General features: G+C 49.9%; 1 protein-coding gene across 1 annotated transcript in view; it reads left to right on the forward strand.

Moving 5' to 3' along the window:
* The window catches only part of LOC140417302 (receptor-type tyrosine-protein phosphatase U-like), a 1277635-nt gene that overhangs the window by 598888 nt on the left and 659162 nt on the right, over window positions 1–19585 (forward strand). The window contains exon 7 of the mRNA XM_072501194.1: window positions 10000–10177. Coding sequence (XP_072357295.1) covers window positions 10000–10177 — 178 coding nt within the window. The remainder of the gene's footprint in view (window positions 1–9999; window positions 10178–19585) is intronic.

The raw sequence follows: 19585 nt of genomic DNA on the forward strand, positions 1-19585 counted from the left end.
TGTATCGGTACGGGAGACTGCCCATTCCATCGAATACACTGTGGTACTGCACGATAATGTCGTCTCTGTCGGCTTGCAAATTTCCATCGGGCGAGACCGTCGCCGGTGACGATGACATGGTGTGGACTCGCTGAACCAGGTTCAGGAGCTTGCAGGCGAGAGCACCGAGCAGGGACACCCTGTCAGGCCTGACGATTTTGAATTGTAACATTGCCTTGATCGCCTTGTTGGATACCCCTAGCTGACACGAGCCACTGGCAGCTATGGCATTGCCATTGTAGTCAAGGAGCTGGCAGGCCGGTGGAAGAATGCTTGGTCGGGCCCGGATGGTGTCGAGGTCGGATTGTGAGATGAGGTTCGCAGACGCGCCGGTGTCCAGTTTAAATCGGATGCGAGCCTTGTTAACTGTGAGGACAGCACACCACTCGTCGTCGGGATCCACACTGAGGGTCGAGAGGCGTTGCGCAGGTGTGGTGGAGGCCAGCTCATGTGTGGTTATGATGCCCACCCGATATGGAGACTTGAGGCAGTCAATATCAGGGTCCGTTGGGCTGTCGGGATCAGAATCTGGCATGCCTTGTTGTATTGAGCGGATACTTCTGCGCCGCAGCTGGGATCGCTGGCTGCTGAGCGGTGGAGCGGATCTGCAGAGGGCTGCGTAGTGGCCAAACTTGCCACACTGGAGACATCAGCGTCCTCTTGCCAGACATTGCAGCTTTAAATAGGCGGAGCCACAATTTGGACACGTCATGACGCTGACGTCAGCGCGATCCGTGCGCCATCACGAGTGCGCAGTGCGGTCGGCCGACGTATGCACCTGTGCAGTCGGGTTTTCGGTCTCGTCGTCCACTCGGTCGTGGCACTCATGCGCAGGGATCCGACAAAAGCGCACAAAACGGCCACTCTCCTCGATGCTCAGGCCCTGCACCCTTTCTGCCTCGTGGGAGGCCAGCTTTGCAGTTTCTGCCGCCCTGATGTTGGAGTAACGATTCTTGGCATGCTCATGCACAACGCACATCTCGATCGCGACAGCGAGGGTCAACTGTTTGATTTTAAGGAGCTGCTGCCGCAGGAAGTTGGATGGACCCTGAAAACAATCTGATCCCGAATCATGGAATCAGCCATCGAGTCATAGTTACATGACTGCGCTAGGATGCGGAGATGGGTCAAGAAGGACTGAAAAGTTCATCCTTACCTTGAAGCCTCTGCTGGAAGATGTACCGTTCAAAGCTCTCATTCACCTCAATGTCGCAGTGGCTGTCGCACTTCAGCAGGACTGTTTTGAATTTTGTTTTGTCTTCGACGTCGGCGAACGTAAGCGAATTGTAGATATGGATGGCGTGGTCCCCCGCAGGTGAGAGAAATAGCGCCATCTTCCTGGCATCCGAAGCTGCTTCGAGGTCGGAGGCCTCGATGTACAAGAGGAACTTTTGCTTGAAGATTTTCCAGTTGGCGCCGAGGTTGCTGGAGATGCGGAGTTGCCGAGGAGGCTGGATATTTTCCATTTTGCTGGATGGCTGCTTGCTGGTCCGTCAAGATCAATATCACTCTGGTACCATGATGTGTTAGGCAGGTTGGTTCGATGTGGACTGCACTCGATGTGGTGAAGTTAGAAACAGATGTCTAACACAGGAGAAGATCCAACACTGTTTTATTCAACTAGATGGACTGCTGAACATATTCAGCTGTGGGTCGACACTATACTGATCTGACTAGTGACCTTGTAGTAGCCTGACCAGACTTACTAGCTACCGCATGGTGTTTGTGCTTACTAGCTCGTGGACTCTGACTGTCTCAGTAGCTGGGTCCCGAGAGAGCGGGAAACCTGGTGCCCTCTGGCTTTATAGTGGTAGTGTCCTGTCTGGTGATTGGCTGTGCTGTGTTGTGTGCTTACTGGTCATCCTATGTGTCAATCACAGCCTGTCTGCATCTCATTATATACATGAGTGGATATTATGACAGGGTGGGGGAACAAAACTGACAAAAGATGAAGAGAAGGAAGATGGGGAGGGGGTTAGGACCAGAGAAGGGTGGTGGGAAGACACCACCCAGAGGACGGGGGTAGCAGACAGAGGAACCAAAGGGCACCGAAGGTGGGAGGCTCCGGCGGGGAGGGCGGGGGGGGGGAATTGGGTTGAGGTGACCTCAAACAAGCTCCTGTATGTTTGATACTATGGGGCCACATGCAAATAGTGAAACTATGGTTGGGATAACCGATTACTGGGGGCCTCATACTAACAGGTCTCAAATCTGTATATGTGTTTCCTATATATTTACATCAGTTCACTTTGTTTTCCCGTTTTCGTTTTGTTTTATCTTTTTTCTCTTTTAATTTTAACCTTTATTCAACAATGTTGTTACAAGTTAAATGCAAAACCGATAAAAACATTTATAAAAGAAAGAACTAGTCTAATTTGTGAGTCTGATGATTTAAAGGCTTGCTGACTGAATGAAGCATGTAACTGCTGTATGAATACTAAAGCAATTAACAATGTTGTCAGTGAACAGTTGTAACAATGTAAGAAAATGGTATGTTAAATTGTATTTGTTCAAGATTTTAGGGAGTCCTTATACCTGTTTGATCCTGGCACCTGCTAGGAGCTGGCTAAGCAAAGGTGCGAACTGAACAGAGAGCTGTGCCTGCCAGTACGGTCATTGAACTCCTGGGATAGACATCTCCCTGTTAACATTAAAAGATAGTTCAACAAAGGGACAAATAAAAATACTTCAGTTTCTATAACAACTTTCAAGATTTTGACATCCCAAAGTGCTTTGCAGCCAATTACATTCTTTTGAAGTGTAGTCACTCTTGTGGTGTAGGAAATGCAAATCAATTTGTGCATAGCAAAGTTCGACAAACAGCAATGTGATAATAACCAGATCAGTTTTTTTAAAATAATATTTTTATTAACCTTTTTCAGTTTAGAAATTACAAAAATAGAAACAACAGTAAGAACAATAGGGGAGAACAATCCTTTCCGTCTTCAGCTCCGACACATCTGATACCCCGAATATGGCTGCTGAGGAACAAGGTTGCAACTCGATGTTCAGAATCGCCGACATAGTGCCGAAAAAGGAAACCCAAAAACCCACAAGTTTGGTTCAGGACCAAAACATGTGCATGTGGTTAGCTGTCCCCTTCGAACAGTGCTCACACCTGTCCTCAACCCTGACAAAGAAGCGATTCATTCTAGCTCTGGTCAGGTGCGCCCTGAACATTATCTTCAGCACGATAAAGCTTAGCCTCACACATGAGGACATGGCATTCACCCGACGAAGGACTTCACTCCACACCTCATCCTCCAAAACAAGCCCCAGCTCCTCCTCCCATTTGACTTTCACCCCCTCCACAGAGACTGAGTCCTCTGTCAGAATCCGTCCATATACTGAACATACTACCCTTTTCGAACAGGTGGTTAGCACAAATGGGGGCCAGCCGAGATACTGACCCCAGCTTAAAATGTTGACAAAGTTGCCTCCATGTTTTTAAACTGGAGGCAACCGCCAGGTTCGATGAGTATTTTGCAAGTGCGAATGGAAGAGAAATCGTCACCAATGCACCCAAACAGAACAACCCAAACTCTATCTGCACCCATGTAGACCCCGGGTCCCTACACCATCTCAACACCTTCTCTGCGGTAGCAGCCCAGTAATGAAATATCAGGATTGGCAGCGGGAGACCCTCCGACTGTCTATCTCTCTGGAGCACAACCCTCCGTATCCTCAGAGATTTGCCCGCCCACATGAAGGCAGATGTTAATTGTTCCACCCCTCCAAAGAATAATTTGGAAAGAAAGACTGGAAGACACTGAAATGGAAACAGAAACCTTTGCAAAATGTTCACCTTAATTGACTGGATCCTACCCGCCAGGGACAAGGAAGTTAGATATAGAATTTACAGTGCAGAAGGAGGCCATTTGGCCCATCAAGTCTGCACCGACCCTTGGAAAGAACACCCCAACCCTCTACCCTATCCCCGTAACCCCACCTAACCATTTTGGACACTCAGGGCAATGTAGCGTGGCCAATCCACTTAACCTGCACATCTTTGGTCTGTGGGAGGAAACCAGAGTACCCGGAAGAAACCCACTCAGACACGGGGAAAACATGCAGACTCCGCACAGACGGTGACCCAAGCCGGGAATGGAACCTGGGATCCTGGAGCTGTGAAGCAACTGTGCTAACCACTGTGCTACCATGCTCCTCTAGTTGTCTCACCATTGTAACGCAGATTTGACCTTATGCACCAGGCAGGTATAATTCAGTTTACGGAGTCGGGCCCAATCTCAAGCCATTTGGAACCCCAGATACCGGAAGCTTGACCTGGCCAAACAAAAAAGAAGTACCCTCGCACTGGCTCCATTCCCCGGCGTGCTGACCGGAAAATACTCGCTCTGCCCCAGATTTAATTTGTATCCAGAAAAGGACCCAAAGCTCTTCAGTATTCTTATTTTATCCCGCATGGGTGGGCACCGGGTCCTTCACATAAACCAAAAGATCATGCGTATACTGGGCGACCCTATGTTCCACTCCACCCCTAGCTATCCCATTCCACTTGTCCAAAGCCTTCAATCGCTAATGCAAACAGGAGGGGAGACATAAGATACCCCTGCCTCTCCCATCCTGTGCACCTGAATAAACCCCAAACTCATGAGGCTGGATTATCCGCTGTCAGGAATCTCTGTTGCGCCGCTAGCGCACCCACGCCTGGGGATTTCCCGACGGTGTGGGGCTGCCCACAACGGGAAATCCCATTGGTCGGTCAGCGCGGGAGTGGAGAATGGCTGTTTACGAGGAAATCGGGACCGGTGCCACTGAAGCGATTCTCCGGTCCCCGTAGAGGCCCCCCGCCCCCTGCGATTCTCCACGCAAATCTGGCTGAATTCCCGATGGCGTGGTTCTAACCACGTATCAGCCGTTGGGAACCTCGGGTGGCGGCTGCGGACTCAATCCGCGGCTGCCCTGGTGGGGGATCAATCACCAGGAGGGGCCTCATGGACGGCCAGGGGAGAGATCGGGTGGCACGGGTCCCGGCGGGGGGGGGGGGGGGGCTACATTTTGGATGTTGCTTCGCGGTCCGAGTCTGCCATGTCGCGCACGGGGCGGCTGCTGCAGGCCGCCGATGTGCGCATGCGAGGACTCCCGACCGGAAGTGCGGGGCCCCGTATCTGCAGCCAGAGCTGCGAGGAGCACTCCGGGGCCTTGCTAGCCCCCTGCAGGTGGGAGAATCGCCCAGGACTTTCTTATAGAAAATCAAGAGTGAAACGCCAGCGTTTCTACGCTGACGATGGGATATACCCCATTTTTGGAGAATCCAGCCCCTTTTCTGCATCTATTGAAAGAATTATCACCGGCTCCAGCTGCTGCGGTACGTACCACATTCAGTAATTGCCGCATATTAGACGACGGTCTTCGGCCCTTTACACACCCCAAACGGCCCTCTCGAACTACCTACGGAAGACAGGGTTCCGACCTCGATACTAGAACCTTAGCTAACAGTTTAGCCTCTACGTTAGGCAGTGAAATGGGACAGTGCAACCCGCGTTCCCAGAATCCTTGTCCTTTTTCAGGACACCGAAGATAGATGCCTGCCCAAGCATCACAGGAAGGCAACCCTGGGCCAAAGAGTCATTGAAAACCCCCATTAAGAGTTGAACCAGCTGGTCTGCAAACTTCTTGTAAAATTCCACTGGGAACTCTCCAGGCCCTGGAGCCCTCCCAGTTTGCACCTGTCCTACAGATGTTCAGACCTCCTCTGGGCCCAACGGCACCTCCAGCCCTTCCTTCATTTCCTCCCCAACCGTGGGGAACTCTAAGCCCTCTAAAAACTTTGCCACCTCTGACTTTTCCTTTGGTGACTCAAACCTGTAAAGTCTCTCATAAAAGGTCTGAACTGCATCGTTCACTTTATCTGGGGTGGAAACCAGCCAGCCTGCCGAGTCCTGATCTGGATAACCTCCGCGAAGCCGCCTTAGTTGGTGAGCCAAGAGACAGCTGGCTTTCTCCCCATATACATCGGTAAATCCCCTCAGGCGCCACCACTGGTGCACTGCCCTATCCGTAGGCAGCAGGTGAAACTGCGTTTGCAGCTTTTTCCTGCTTGCCAAGAGTTCCGGGGTTGGATTGCTCGAGTGTCTACAGTGTACTTCCAAAATGTGATCCACCAACTTCTGGCGCTCCTTCCGAGACTCCCTGTCCATATGTGCCTTGTGCAATATAATCTCCCCTCTAATCACAGCCTTCAATGCCTCCAGTAGAATAGAGGGTGAAACCATCCCATTCCGGTTGAACTCCATGTATTCACCTCTGGCTCTCTCAACCCGTCCGCAAAACCCAACATCCGCCAAAAGCCTCACATCCATCCTGCGCTGTGTCAGGCCCATCTCCAGCACTAAATCTACGAAATGCGGAGCATGATCTGTGATGACGATAGCTGAGTATTACACCTTGTTAACCCCAGGTTGGAGACCTGCCCCTCACAAAGTAATCTATCCCAGAATCCACCACGTGCACTGGGGAGAGAAATGAGAACTCCTTACCCCCAGGGTGCATAAATCGCCTCGTCCTACCTTCTCTATAAATGCCAACAATGCCTTCGCATACCCGAAGGGGCCAACGACTTTGGCTTAGGTCGAACAGTTTAAATCTCTCCCAGGATAAGTTGATGAGTATCTAGATCCGGTATTGCGGCCAACAACCGCCTTATAAATGCCACAACACCCCAATTCGCAGCATACGCTTTTACCAAGATCACCGACATTCCCTCCAGTGTACCGTGACCATCACATACCTACCCCCCTGATCAGCCATTACCCTTTCCGCTCGGAAGTGGACACTCTTACTGATTAAGATTGTCACTCCCTGGGCCTTACTACAAAGGCCCAAGTGGAATACCTCGTTCACCCAGCCCTTTTGAAGCCTGGTCTGATCCCATACCCGCAAATGGGTCTCTGTAAAAACACCACATTGGCCTTTAGATTCTTTAGGTGAGAGAAAGCTCTCGCCCTTTGCACAGGTCCCCCCCCCCCCCCCCCCCCCCCAGACCCACACATTCCAGGTAACTAGCCTTGTTGGTGGTCTCTCGCCCCCTCATTACCCTTAAATCAGCTGTTTCCACCGCGATGAGTCATCTTGTCCTCATTATGAATTCTTAGGTCCCAGGCTCGCCTAAGATGGCCACCAGTACCCTGCAAAGAATGGGACAAAGAAAATTCCCTCATCACTGTTTGCTCTCTGGCCCTCCATCCCCCTCTCCCACCCAGTAACTCCCCCCTCTCACCCCTTCGCGGATTCTCAGACTGCCTGCTGCACCAGCTAACGCCTCCCACCACCAATCAAACAAGCAAGACTGATTGAACCTCGTCTAACCATGTTCTTCCCCCACTCCGCTCCCGTTCATTAGCTTGCACCTTCTTACTACCAAGGTAGCCCCTGCTCAACATCCACACACAAAAATTAAACCAGGAAACAAAAATGTAATCCCCTGGCCTGTCCTCCCTGCACCAGTACCTGAGCCCCAGCAACCTAACTGTGTTCCACTTCCCACCAGGGGCCATACGGTTCACACCTTTCCATTTTAGTTAATACTCTCAACTGCCTTGGCCCCCCCACCTCCCCACCCCAAGAAAATACCCCTCGGTGTCCAGAAACCAAAGTATTAACACACAATACCATAACTTCCCCAATAAACCCTTCTTGTCCCATCCTCCTCCTTAAAAGTCCCATTAAACCCTTTTCCCAATTCTTTCGCTTTACTGAAGGCCTCCGCCTGCTCCGACATGTCAAAGTAGTCATCGTTCGACTCCATTATGACTCGCAGCCTCGCCGGATACACGACTCCGAACCGCGCTCCTTTCTTATAAAGCGCAGCCTTTGCCTTTTTAAAGGCCCAAACCTCTTGGCTAGTTCGGCCCCAATGTCTTGGTAAATTCTAATTGTTTTTCCCTCCCAGCAATGTTGCGATTCTTCTTGGTCCACTCCAGGACTCGTTCCTTCCTCTGAAAGCTGTGGAAACGGATTATCACCACCCATGGTGGCTCATTCGGCCGTGGCTTCTGCCGCAGTGCCCGATGAGCCCTCTCCAAATCTGGAGGGGCGAACACTTCATCCCCCCCATCAACCTGGAGAACATCTCCAAAAAGTACTCCTTTGGCCTCAGGCCCTCCACTCCTTCCGGCATCCCAACTATCTTGAGGTTTTGTCGCCTCATCCTATTTTCCAGGCCTTCCGCTTTTGCTCTCAGACCTATTCCTCTCTTCCACAAGCAGTATCTGCTTCCAGCGAGGTGAGTTGCCCTTCATGCAGCGACAAGGCCTCCTCTATGGCCTTCAGCATTTGCCTTGTTCCTTCACATCTTTCAACGTCTTTCCCTCTGTTCTTGGATCAGACCCAATGTTTCCTCAATGATAGTTTTTAAAGACTCCCTCAGCCCTTTGCCTTGCCGACCAAACTGCTTGTCCATTTGTTCCCAAACTTTTCAAACTCCTGTGCCATCATCACAGTCAGCGTGTCTACCGTGATGGGGGCGGCCATGTCCGCCATCTTTCCTCCTTCCAACTCCCTCACCGGACTTTTGGACTTAGGCTTCTTTCCAGCAGGCCTTTGCGACAAAACTTTCAACATAATTCCGCCAGCAATTCTTTACACAGTTTTGCAGGCCGGTTTGACAAAAACAAATCCCCCGAATACTGGGCAAAAAAGATCAAGAAAACAGGACGGTGCCGGGAGCTACCTTTTGTGCGACTCGTTTTCACATGACACACTGGAACCAGATCATCTCTTGTAGTGATGTTTGGGGAGGGATATCACTTGCCAGAACACAGTGGAGAACCTGTACAAGGGGAATATCTGGTCTTTGTGTTGATAATTGTGGTGATAAGATGGTTGTGTTGTAATTCACCAACTGACCACTAGGAGTCTTATTAGTATGTAAGTGAATGTTAGAGTTAGATGACCCCTCAGACTGGCAGGAGGAAGCTGGAGAGAGGTTGCTTGTGCTAGATCTTACTGTTAATCATCATTGTTTTGTATACAGTTTACCCACAATTAATGTTAATAAATAATTTATAGCTTTAGCTATAGGTGTCCTTGTAATATAAATCAGGCCATCTAACAAAAACATTACACTAATGAGAAAGATGTAGTGTAAATCTGGATTTTGTCTCAAGTCTCTGGAGTGGAGTTTGAATTCACAATATTCTGACTCCAACTAGTGCTACCGATTGAACCAAAGTAAACATTTATGAGGTTGCATTGTGCAGATTGTAAGAAATCAGTTTTTAACCTTCTCATTCTAAAGTAGATTTTTAATGCCTGTGGTATTCTGATCACAAAATTACAACGAGGAGTCAAATTATTTCTGCTTTGAATACAACTTCGGCATCACAGCAAAGGACAAATGCTTTGGCGTCCACACAATGGTTGTGTAACTAATTCCTGAAAAGGATCCCAGGATGTCAAATGGATGCCTCTATTCCAAAACAAAGAACAAAAGAACAAAGAAAAGTACAGCACAGGAACAGGCCCTTCGGCCCTCCAAGCCTATGCCGACCATGCTGCCTGTTTAAACTAAAATCTTTTACACTTCCGGGGTCCGTATCTCTCTATTCCCATCCTATTCATGTATTTGTCAAGATGCCCCTTAAACGTCAGTATCGTCCCTGCTTCCACCACCTCCTCTAGCAGTGAGTTCCAGGCACCCACTACCCTCTGTGTAAAAAAACTTACCTCGTACATCTATTGGAGACTGGGTGAAATGGCCACCCTTGGTGCTGCTAAATTTTTACCATTGCACCAGTATGAAATTATGCACCTCAGTTAAATGCATTTAGGGCAAAATGACATGCAAAATATACTGTTCATTTTACATCATTGCAAGAGCTCTTTGCATTGGGCTAAATGTGTGGTTTTGGTGACCTTGTGATTAAACTAACTTTTTGTAACTTTTCTTCTCAAAGACGCTGTTGTATTTTAACATGATTGCACTAATTTTATTCACAGATGCAGTACAGACACTTCACCAGCCCAGCAGCCCTACTAAAACATACTACCTCTCGGCATTTCCAAGCAACTTTTCAGGTACACAACGTGACGAAGCAAGATCAGGGCCTGTATCAATGTGTGACTCAGTCCAACAGAGGATCTGCAGTATCTAACTTTGCCGAGCTGATTGTCAAAGGTAATGTTTCTGTTCAAGGTTCCCCTGCTGTGGTGATACACCACTGTACCTCCCTACCATTGTACATAGTATATAATAGTTGTGCGTAACGTGGTCCTGTAATACTGTGTATTGTACTGTAACTCTGCAGAGGTCCTCCCTCACCTCTGCGCCCCTGCGCTCCTCGGCCTGGACTTCCAATGCCACCTGCGCAACCTCACCTTGCATTTTAATGGCCCCCTCCCCCCCCTCACGGTCTCCAACCCCCAGTTCTTCCCTGATTCCCCCCCGGGTCCCACCTGTAGTCTCTCCACGCTCAGGATCCCCCCCCCTTCACTGTTTGCTAATCTCACCCCCGACTGCAAGCCCGTGGCTACTAAAAGTCGGCGTTACAGTTTCGGGGACCGCCAATTCATTCGAGCGGAGATTAAGCGCCTTCTCTCGGAAAATATCGTTGCTCCCAGCACCAGCCCCTGGCGAGCCCAAGTGGTGGTAGTCAAGTCTGGTGAGAAACACCGCATGGTCATTGACTACAGTCAGACCATCAACCGGTACACGCTGCTTGATGCGTATCCCCTGCCCCGCATATCTGACATGGTCAACTGGATTGCACAGTACCGGGTGTTCGCCACCATAGACTTGAAATCCGCCTACCACCAGCTCCCTATCCGCCCTGAGGACCGTAACTTCACGGCCTTCGAGGCGGACGGCCGCCTCTACCACTTCCTTAGGGTACCCTTTGACGTCACCAATGGAGTCTCGGTCTTCCAACGGCAGATGGACCGAATGGTGGACCAGAACAGACTGCGGGCTACCTTCCCGTATCTGGACAACGTCACCATCTGCGGCCACAACCAGCAGGACCATGACGTCAACCTCACTAAATCCCTCCAAACTGCCAAACACCTCAACCTCACGTACAACGAGGCAAAATGTGTTTTCGGCACCACCCGCCTCGCCATACTCGGCTACGTGGTGGAGAACGGTGTCCTCGGCCCCAATCCCGACCGTCTGCGCCCCCTTCTCGAACTCCCAATTCCCACCTGCCCCAAAGAACTGAGGCGATGCCTCGGATTCTTTGCCTACTATGCCCAGTGGGTGCCCGAGTACGCTGACAAGGCCCGACCCCTCCTCCGTTCCCCCTCATTCCCCCTCCCGCCCGAGGCCTGCCAGGCCTTCCACCTCCTAAAAACCACTATCGCCAGAGCCGCCATGCATGCGGTAGACGAGTCTGCACCATTCCAAGTCGAGAGCGATGCCTCCGACTTTGCCCTGGGTGCCACCCTCAACCAGGCGGGCAGGCCCATCGCCTTCTTTTCCCGCACACTCCAAGGCCCCGAGATCAGCCACTCCTCTGTTGAGAAGGAGGCACAAGCCATAGTGGAAGCCGTCCGGCACTGGAGGCACTACCTGGCCGGAAAACCATTTACCCTCGTTACTGACCAACGATCAGTTGCGTTCATGTTTGACACCAAACAACGAGGTAAAATCAAAAATGATAAGCTATTACGGTGGAGGATCGAACTCTCCACCTACAATTATACTATCTTATACCGGCCAGGTAAGCTCAATGATCCTCCTGATGCCCTGTCCCGTAGTACTTGTGCCAACGCACAGGATGACCGGCTGCGGGCACTACATAATGACCTCTGTCACCCGGGCGTCAGGCGGCTCTACCACTACATCAAGGGCCACAACCTACCCTTCTCAGTCGAGGAGGTCAAGGCCATGACTAGGGACTGCCAAGTCTGTGCGGAGTGCAAGCCGCAATTCTACAAGCCAGACAAGGCGCACCTAATCAAGGCCACCCGCCCCTTTGAACGTCTCAGCATTGACTTCAAAGGGCCCCTCCCCATCCACAACCGCAACACGCACTTCCTCAACGTCATCGACGAGTACTCACGGTTCCCCTTCGCCATTCCCTGCCCCGACACGACCTCCGCCACCGTCATCAAAGCGTTGCACGACCTCTTCATGCTCTTCGGTTACCCCAATTACGTTCACAGTGACCGGGGCTCCTCCTTCATGAGCGAGGAGCTGCGTCGGTACCTGCTCGCCAGGGGCGTTGCCTCGAGCAGGACGACCAGCTACAACCCCCGGGAGAACGGACAGGTGGAGAGGGAGAACGCGACTGTTTGGAAGGCCGTGCTGCTAGCCCTCAAGTCCAAAGGCCTACCAGTCTCCCGTTGGCAGGAGGCCCTCCCGGCCGCACTCCACTCCATCCGGTCTCTTTTGTGCACTGCAACGAATGCTACCCCTCATGAGCGGATGTTTCTCTTCTCCAGGAGATCGGCATCCGTGACATGGCTTCCATCCTGGCTCCTGTCCCCGGGAGACGTCCTGCTCCGCAAGCACGTGCGGACCTCTAAGGCGGAGCCCCTGGTGGAGAGAGTCCATCTCCTCCACGCCAACCCACAGTACGCGTACATAGCGTACCCCGACGGGCGTGAGGAGACCGTCTCCATCAAGGACCTGGCCCCCTCTGGGGCCCCTGCCGCCCCGGCCCCGCAGCCTCCACCCCACTCCCTCTCTGCTCCCGTCGATCCCTCGGTCTGTTACTACTCCGTGCCAGCCGCTGTCATCCCGCAGTTTCGCCTTGAGCCAGCCAAAGCGGTGGGGGAAGTCATGCCGCCTCGCGACCCAGCACCACCGACCGCACGGATACCACCGGACACTACCTCAGCGCCGCAGCTCCGACGTTCAAAGAGATCGACCAAACCCATCGTTCGTCTCGACCTTTGACGACACGGAACCTCCTGATGGACTCTGTTCACTGCTCCAAATTTTCACCCCGGACTTGCTTCTAAACAAGGGGTGAATGTGGTGATACACCACTGTACCTCCCTACCATTGTACATAGTATATAATAGTTGTGCGTAACGTGGCCCTGTAATACTGTGTATTGTACTGTAACTCTGCAGAGGTTCGGTCACTGGTAGGTAACCCGACCTGGCCACGGAGAGCTCCGCCTTAGCCACTCCCCCGGGAGTCAGTATAAGAACCTCTTCTGGGACAGGCCCCATTCTGTCTGGGGTCATCTGTGTCGGGTAAGCCTCCCATGTAGTATATTAAAGCCTGAGTTAAAGTCTCACATGTCTTTGTGGTTCTTGACGCTTAGCGCATCACCTGCACAACACACTGGTGTCAGATTCACACATACCCTAATATCCACTTTGTTTTAATTCATTTTTTTCCCAGCCCCATGATTCTTACTTTGGCATTGAACTGAGAACAGAGCCTTTTTCAAACAGAATCTTTTATCCTGTGATGAATATAGGAATTTCAGATATATTGTATTACACCTCCCACTGCCTCAGGAAGGCAGACAGCATTATCAGAGACCTCTCCCACCCAGGCATTACCTTCTTCCAGACCCTTCCATCAGGCAGAAGGTACAGAAGTCTGAAGACCTGCACATCCAGACATAGGAACAGCTTCTTCCCCACAGCTATAAGACTCCTCAATGACTCCCCCTTGGACTGATCTCATCCCTGTAAGAACACTATTCACAACACCCTATGCTGCTCTTGCTCATGTATTTGCTTTGTTTGGCCCCTTGTTCAGCACTGTAACCAATCATTGTTTGTCGATGTACCATTTGTCAATGTTCTCTGTTGATTATTCTTTTTGTCTACTATGTAAATACTGTGTACGTTCCCTCGGCCGCAGAAAAATACTTTTCACCGTACTTTGGTACATGTGACAATAGATCAAATCAATCAATCAATTATAGACATTTCCTGCAGAAACTGTTAAAAGTCTGAGTTAGAGGGCAGCACAGTGGCGCAGTGGGTTAGCACTGTGGCCTCACAACGCCGAGGTCCCAGGTTCGATCCCGGCTCTGGATCACTGTCCGTGTGGAGTTTGCACATTCTCCCCATGTTTGCGTGGGTTTCGCCCCCACAACCCAAAAGATGTGCAGGGTAGGTGGATTGGCCACGCTAAATTGCCCCATAATTGGAAAAAAATGAATTGGGTATTCTAAATTTAAATTTAAAAAAAAAAAGTCTGAGTTAGTATGTGACTGCTATAGTCATGTTTTAAAATATGCTGTTTAAAAGGTGAGGAGATAGGGATGTAATTAAGGCATCATAAAAGTCTTGGACTAATGCAATTTTGTTGGATTAAACAGGGTTGATTAGATTTCAGCTTGGTAAAATGATGTAATTACTGAGAGGAGCCAGGTTATCAGGTATTGTGCAGAAAAGCAGTGTTAGTTGGAGATGTCAAGCAAGGGCAGCACAGTGGGGCAAACAGTGCTGCTTCACAGCGCCAGGGATCCAGGTTCAATTCCGGCCTTGGTCAATGTCTATGTGGAATTTGCACGTCCTTCCCGTGCATGTAGAAATGGTACAGCAGTTATGGGGGATTTTAATCGACATAGAACATAGAACATAGAACAATACAGCGCAGTACAGGCCCTTCGGCCCACGATGTTGCACCGAAACAAAAGCCATCTAACCTACACTATGCCATTATCATCCATATGTTTATCCAATAAACTTTTAAATGCCCTCAATGTTGGCGAGTTCACTACTGTAGCAGGTAGGGCATTCCACGGCCTCACTACTCTTTGCGTAAAGAACCTACCTCTGACCTCTGTCCTATATCTATTACCCCTCAGTTTAAAGTTATGTCCCCTCGTGCCAGCCATATCCATCCGCGGGAGAAGGCTCTCACTGTCCACCCTATCCAACCCCCTGATCATTTTGTATGCCTCTATTAAGTCTCCTCTTAACCTTCTTCTCTCCAACGAAAACAACCTCAAGTCCATCAGCCTTTCCTCATAAGATTTTCCCTCCATACCAGGCAACATCCTGGTAAATCTCCTCTGCACCCGCTCCAAAGTCTCCACGTCCTTCCTATAATGCGGTGACCAGAACTGTACGCAATACTCCAAATGCAGCCGTACCAGAGTTCTGTACAGCTGCAACATGACCTCCCGACTCCGGAACTCAATCCCTCTACCAATAAAGGCCAACACTCCATAGGCCTTCTTCACAACCCTATCAACCTGGGTGGCAACTTTCAGGGATCGATGTACATGGACACCTAGATCCCTCTGCTCATCCACACTTTCAAGAACTTTACCATTAGCCAAATATTCCGCATTCCTGTTATTCCTTCCAAAGTGAATCACCTCACACTTCTCTACATTAAACTCCATTTGCCACCTCTCAGCCCAGCTCTGCAGCTTATCTATATCCTTCTGTAACCTGCTACATCCTTCCACACTATCGACAACACCACCGACTTTAGTATCGTCTGCAAATTTACTCACCCACCCTTCTGCGCCTTCCTCTAGGTCATTGATAAAAATGACAAACAGCAACGGCCCCAGAACAGATCCTTGTGGTACTCCACTTGTGACTGTACTCCATTCTGAACATTTCCCATCAACCACCACCCTATGTCTTCTTTCAGCTAGCCAATTTCTGATCCACATCTCTAAATCACCCTCAATCCCCAGCCTCCGTATTTTTTGCAATAGCCTACCGTGGGGAACCTTATCAAACGCTTTGCTGAAATCCATATACACCACATCAACTGCTCTACCCTCGTCTACCTGTTCAGTCACCTTCTCAAAGAACTCAATAAGGTTTGTGAGGCATGACCTACCCTTCACAAAGCCATGCTGACTATCCCTGATCATATTATTCCTATCTAGATGATTATAAATCTTGTCTCTTATAATCCCCTCCAAGACTTTACCCACTACAGACGTGAGGCTCACCGGTCTATAGTTGCCGGGGTTGTCTCTGCTCCCCTTTTTGAACAAAGGGACCACATTTGCTGTCCTCTGGCACTATTTCTGTCGCCAATGATGACATAAAAATCAAAGCCAAAGGTCCAGCAATCTCTTCCCTGGCCTCCCATAGAATCCTAGGATAAATCCCATCAGGTCCCGGGGACTTATCTATTTTCAGCCTGTCCAGAATTGCCAACACCTCTTCCCTACGTACCTCAATGCCATCTATTCTATTAGCCTGGGGCTCAGCATTCTCCTCCACAACATTATCTTTTTCCTGAGTGAATACTGACTAAAAATATTCATTTAGTATCTCGCCTATCTCTTCAGACTCCACACACAATTTCCCATCCCTGTCCTTGACTGGTCCTACTCTTTCCCTAGTCATTCGCTTATTCCTGACATACCTATAGAAAGCTTTTGGGTTTTCCTTGATCCTTCCTGCCAAATACTTCTCATGTCCCCTCCTTGCTCGTCTTAGCTCTCTCTTTAGATCCTTCCTCGCTACCTTGTAACTATCCATCGCCCCAACCGAAACTTCAAACTTCATCTTCACATAGGCCTCCTTCTTCCTCTTAACAAGAGATTCCACTTCCTTGGTAAACCACGGTTCCCTCGCTCGACGCCTTCCTCCCTGTCTGACCGGTATATACTTATCAAGAACACGCAGTAGCTGATCCTTGAACAAGCCCCACTTATCCAGTGTGCCCAACACTTGCAGCCTACTTCTCCACCTTATCCCCCCCAAGTCACGTCTAATGGCATCATAATTGCCCTTCCCCCAGCTATAACTCTTGCCCTGCGGTGTATACTTATCCCTTTCCATCATTAACGTAAACATCACCGAATTGTGGTCACTGTCCCCAAAGTGCTCTCCTACCTCCAAATCCAACACCTGGCCTGGTTCATTACCCAAAACCAAATCCAACGTGGCCTCGCCTCTTGTTGGCCTGTCAACATATTGTTTCAGGAAACCCTCCTGCACACACTGTACAAAAAACGACCCATCTATTGTACTCGAACTATATCTTTTCCAGTCAATATTTGGAAAGTTAAAGTCTCCCATAATAACTACCCTGTCGATTGGTTTAACCAGGTCGGTCAAGGCAGCCTTGAGGAGGAGTTTATAGAATGTATCCGCGATAGTTTCCTAGAACAGTATGTGATGGAACCTACGAGGGAACAAGCGGTCCCAGATCTGGTCCTGTGTAATGAGACAGGATTGATTCAGGATCTCATAGTTAGGGATCCTCTCGGAAGGAGCGATCACAAAATGGTGGAATTTAAAATACAGATGGAGGGTGAGAAGGTAAAATCAAGCACTAGTGTTTTGTGCTTAAACAAAGGAGATTACAATGGGATGAGAGAAGAACTAACTGAGGTAGACTGGGAGCAAAGTCTTTATGGTGAAACAGTTGAGGACCAGCGGAGAACCTTCCAAGTAATTTTTCACAGTGGTCAGCAAAGGTTTATACCAACAAAAAGGAAGGATGGTAAAAAGAGGGAAAATCGACTGTGGATATCTCAGGAAATAAGGGAGAGTATCAAATTGAAGGAAAAAACATACAAAGTAGCAAAGATCAGTGGGAGACTAGAGGACTGGGAAATCTTTAGGGGGCAACAGAAAGCTACTAAAAAAGCTATAAAGAAGAGTAAGATTGATTATGAGAGTAAACTTTCTCAGAATATAAAAACAGAAAGTAAAAGTTTCTACAAATATATACAACAAAAGAGTGGCTGAGGTAAATATTGGTCCTTTAGAGGATGAGAAGGGAGATTTAATAATGGGAGATGAGGAAATGGCTGAGGAACTGAACAGGTTTTTTGGGTCTGTCTTCACAGTGGAAGACACAAGTAACATGCCAGTGACTGATGGAAATGAGGCTATGACAGGTGAGGACCTTGAGAGGATTGTTATCACCAAGGAGGTAGTGATGGGCAAGCTAATGGGGCTAAAGGTAGACAAGTCTCCTGGACCTGATGGAATGCATCCCAGAGTGCTAAAAGAGATGGCTAGGGAAATTGCAAATGCACTAATGATAATTTACCAAAATTCACTAGACTCTGGGGTGGTCCCGGCGGATTGGAAATTAGCAAACGTGACACCACTGTTTAAAAAAGGAGGGAGGCAGAAAGCGGGTAAGCTTAACTTCGGTAGTAGGGAAGTGAGATTAACTTCGGTAGTCGGGAAGATGCTGGAATCTATCATCAAGGAAGAGATAGCCAGGCATCTGGATGGAAATTGTCCCATTGGGCAGACGCAGCATGGGTTCATAAAGGGCAGGTCGTGCCTAACTAATTTAGTGGAATTTATTGAGGACATTAACAGTGCGGTAGATAACGGGGAGCCAATGGATGTGGGAAATCTGGATGCACTGGTTTCCTCCCACAGTTCAAAGATGTGCCGCTTAGGTGGATTGGCCATGTTAAATTGCCCCTTAGTGTCCAAAGGTTAGGTGAGGTTACATAGATAGAGCGAGGGAGAGAGCCTGGGTAGGGTGCTCTCTCTATCATAGGGTTGGTGCAGACTCGATGGGCCGAATGGTCTCCTACTGCAGTCTAGGGATTCTATAATTCTTTGATTTTCTGATCTCAGTTCAGTTAAGAGATATATCTGTCACTAGATTAGCAGTTTGGTGCAACTTACAAGCTCCTGGTTGCTCACACTGCTGACTGCTCATTGTGTCCTCTGAATGTTCAGAGAGCCTCTGGTGATGTGAGAGCAATCCAGTCTGCCCCTCTGTAAAGCCTCATATCCCAGTGGTATCATCGAGGGGATGGGCATGGCTGTGGTGAATGTAGGAATTTCAGATATATGGGGCTGACGTTGATATCGCAAAACGCGATTGGACGGAGAATTGGTTCCGACACCAAAATCCTGGCGGGTGCCGATCTGACGCCAAATCGCAGTTTTCCATCACCTTGACAGCAACATCAATGCTTCTGGAATGCACGTAGAGTAAACACAGTTTGCATGTCATTAGCGGGCACGACCCGGGTATTCTCCGGGACCTCCGTGATTCTCCTCGTCCTATGGGTTGGGTTCGCGATGGGGCGGTTCACTTGTGCTTTTAGAAATTGTGAAATCAGCGTTGTGGTTGATGAGGGGGAGACAGGAGGAGGGACACAGAGAGGAGCCACTGTGGGCTGCATGGACGGACATTGGCCAGGTTGGCTGGGGTGGAGGGGGCCCTGCCAGAGCCGGGGGTTTGATGGGGGACCAGGCCGAGTGGCAGGGGTGACCCCCTGCCCGGGACTGGGGTGGTGTCCAGGCACGGACCGCAATTACCCTGGCCTGCAAGGCAGCCATTTTGCTGAACACCCCATTGACCACCCACACTGGCTCCTGGTTCCGCAGAGTAACACTGGTTGTATGGGTGCCACCACCTCCGAACTCTCACCCGGCAGCCACCCGCCGGCGGCCAACCAGGATAACGGCACAGTAGCCCCTATGGGGGTGGCGGCCATTGGCCATGCAGCGTACCGCTGGCAAGGGCAGTGCCAGACTATGGTATCCCTGGCATCAGGGATGAGTACCAGGACCAGAGGCCCCCACTGTGGCAGACATCGACGGAGCCGGGGTGCAGGGATGTGTGTGGGGAAACACGTGGGGACAGAGTCCGCAGTGCCAGCCGGGGCTATCTTGGAGCCCAGTGAACCTGGTTGGGCACGGGGATATG

Source organism: Scyliorhinus torazame, chromosome 1 (genome assembly GCF_047496885.1).
Source record: "Scyliorhinus torazame isolate Kashiwa2021f chromosome 1, sScyTor2.1, whole genome shotgun sequence".
Classification (NCBI taxonomy): Eukaryota; Metazoa; Chordata; class Chondrichthyes; order Carcharhiniformes; family Scyliorhinidae; genus Scyliorhinus; species Scyliorhinus torazame.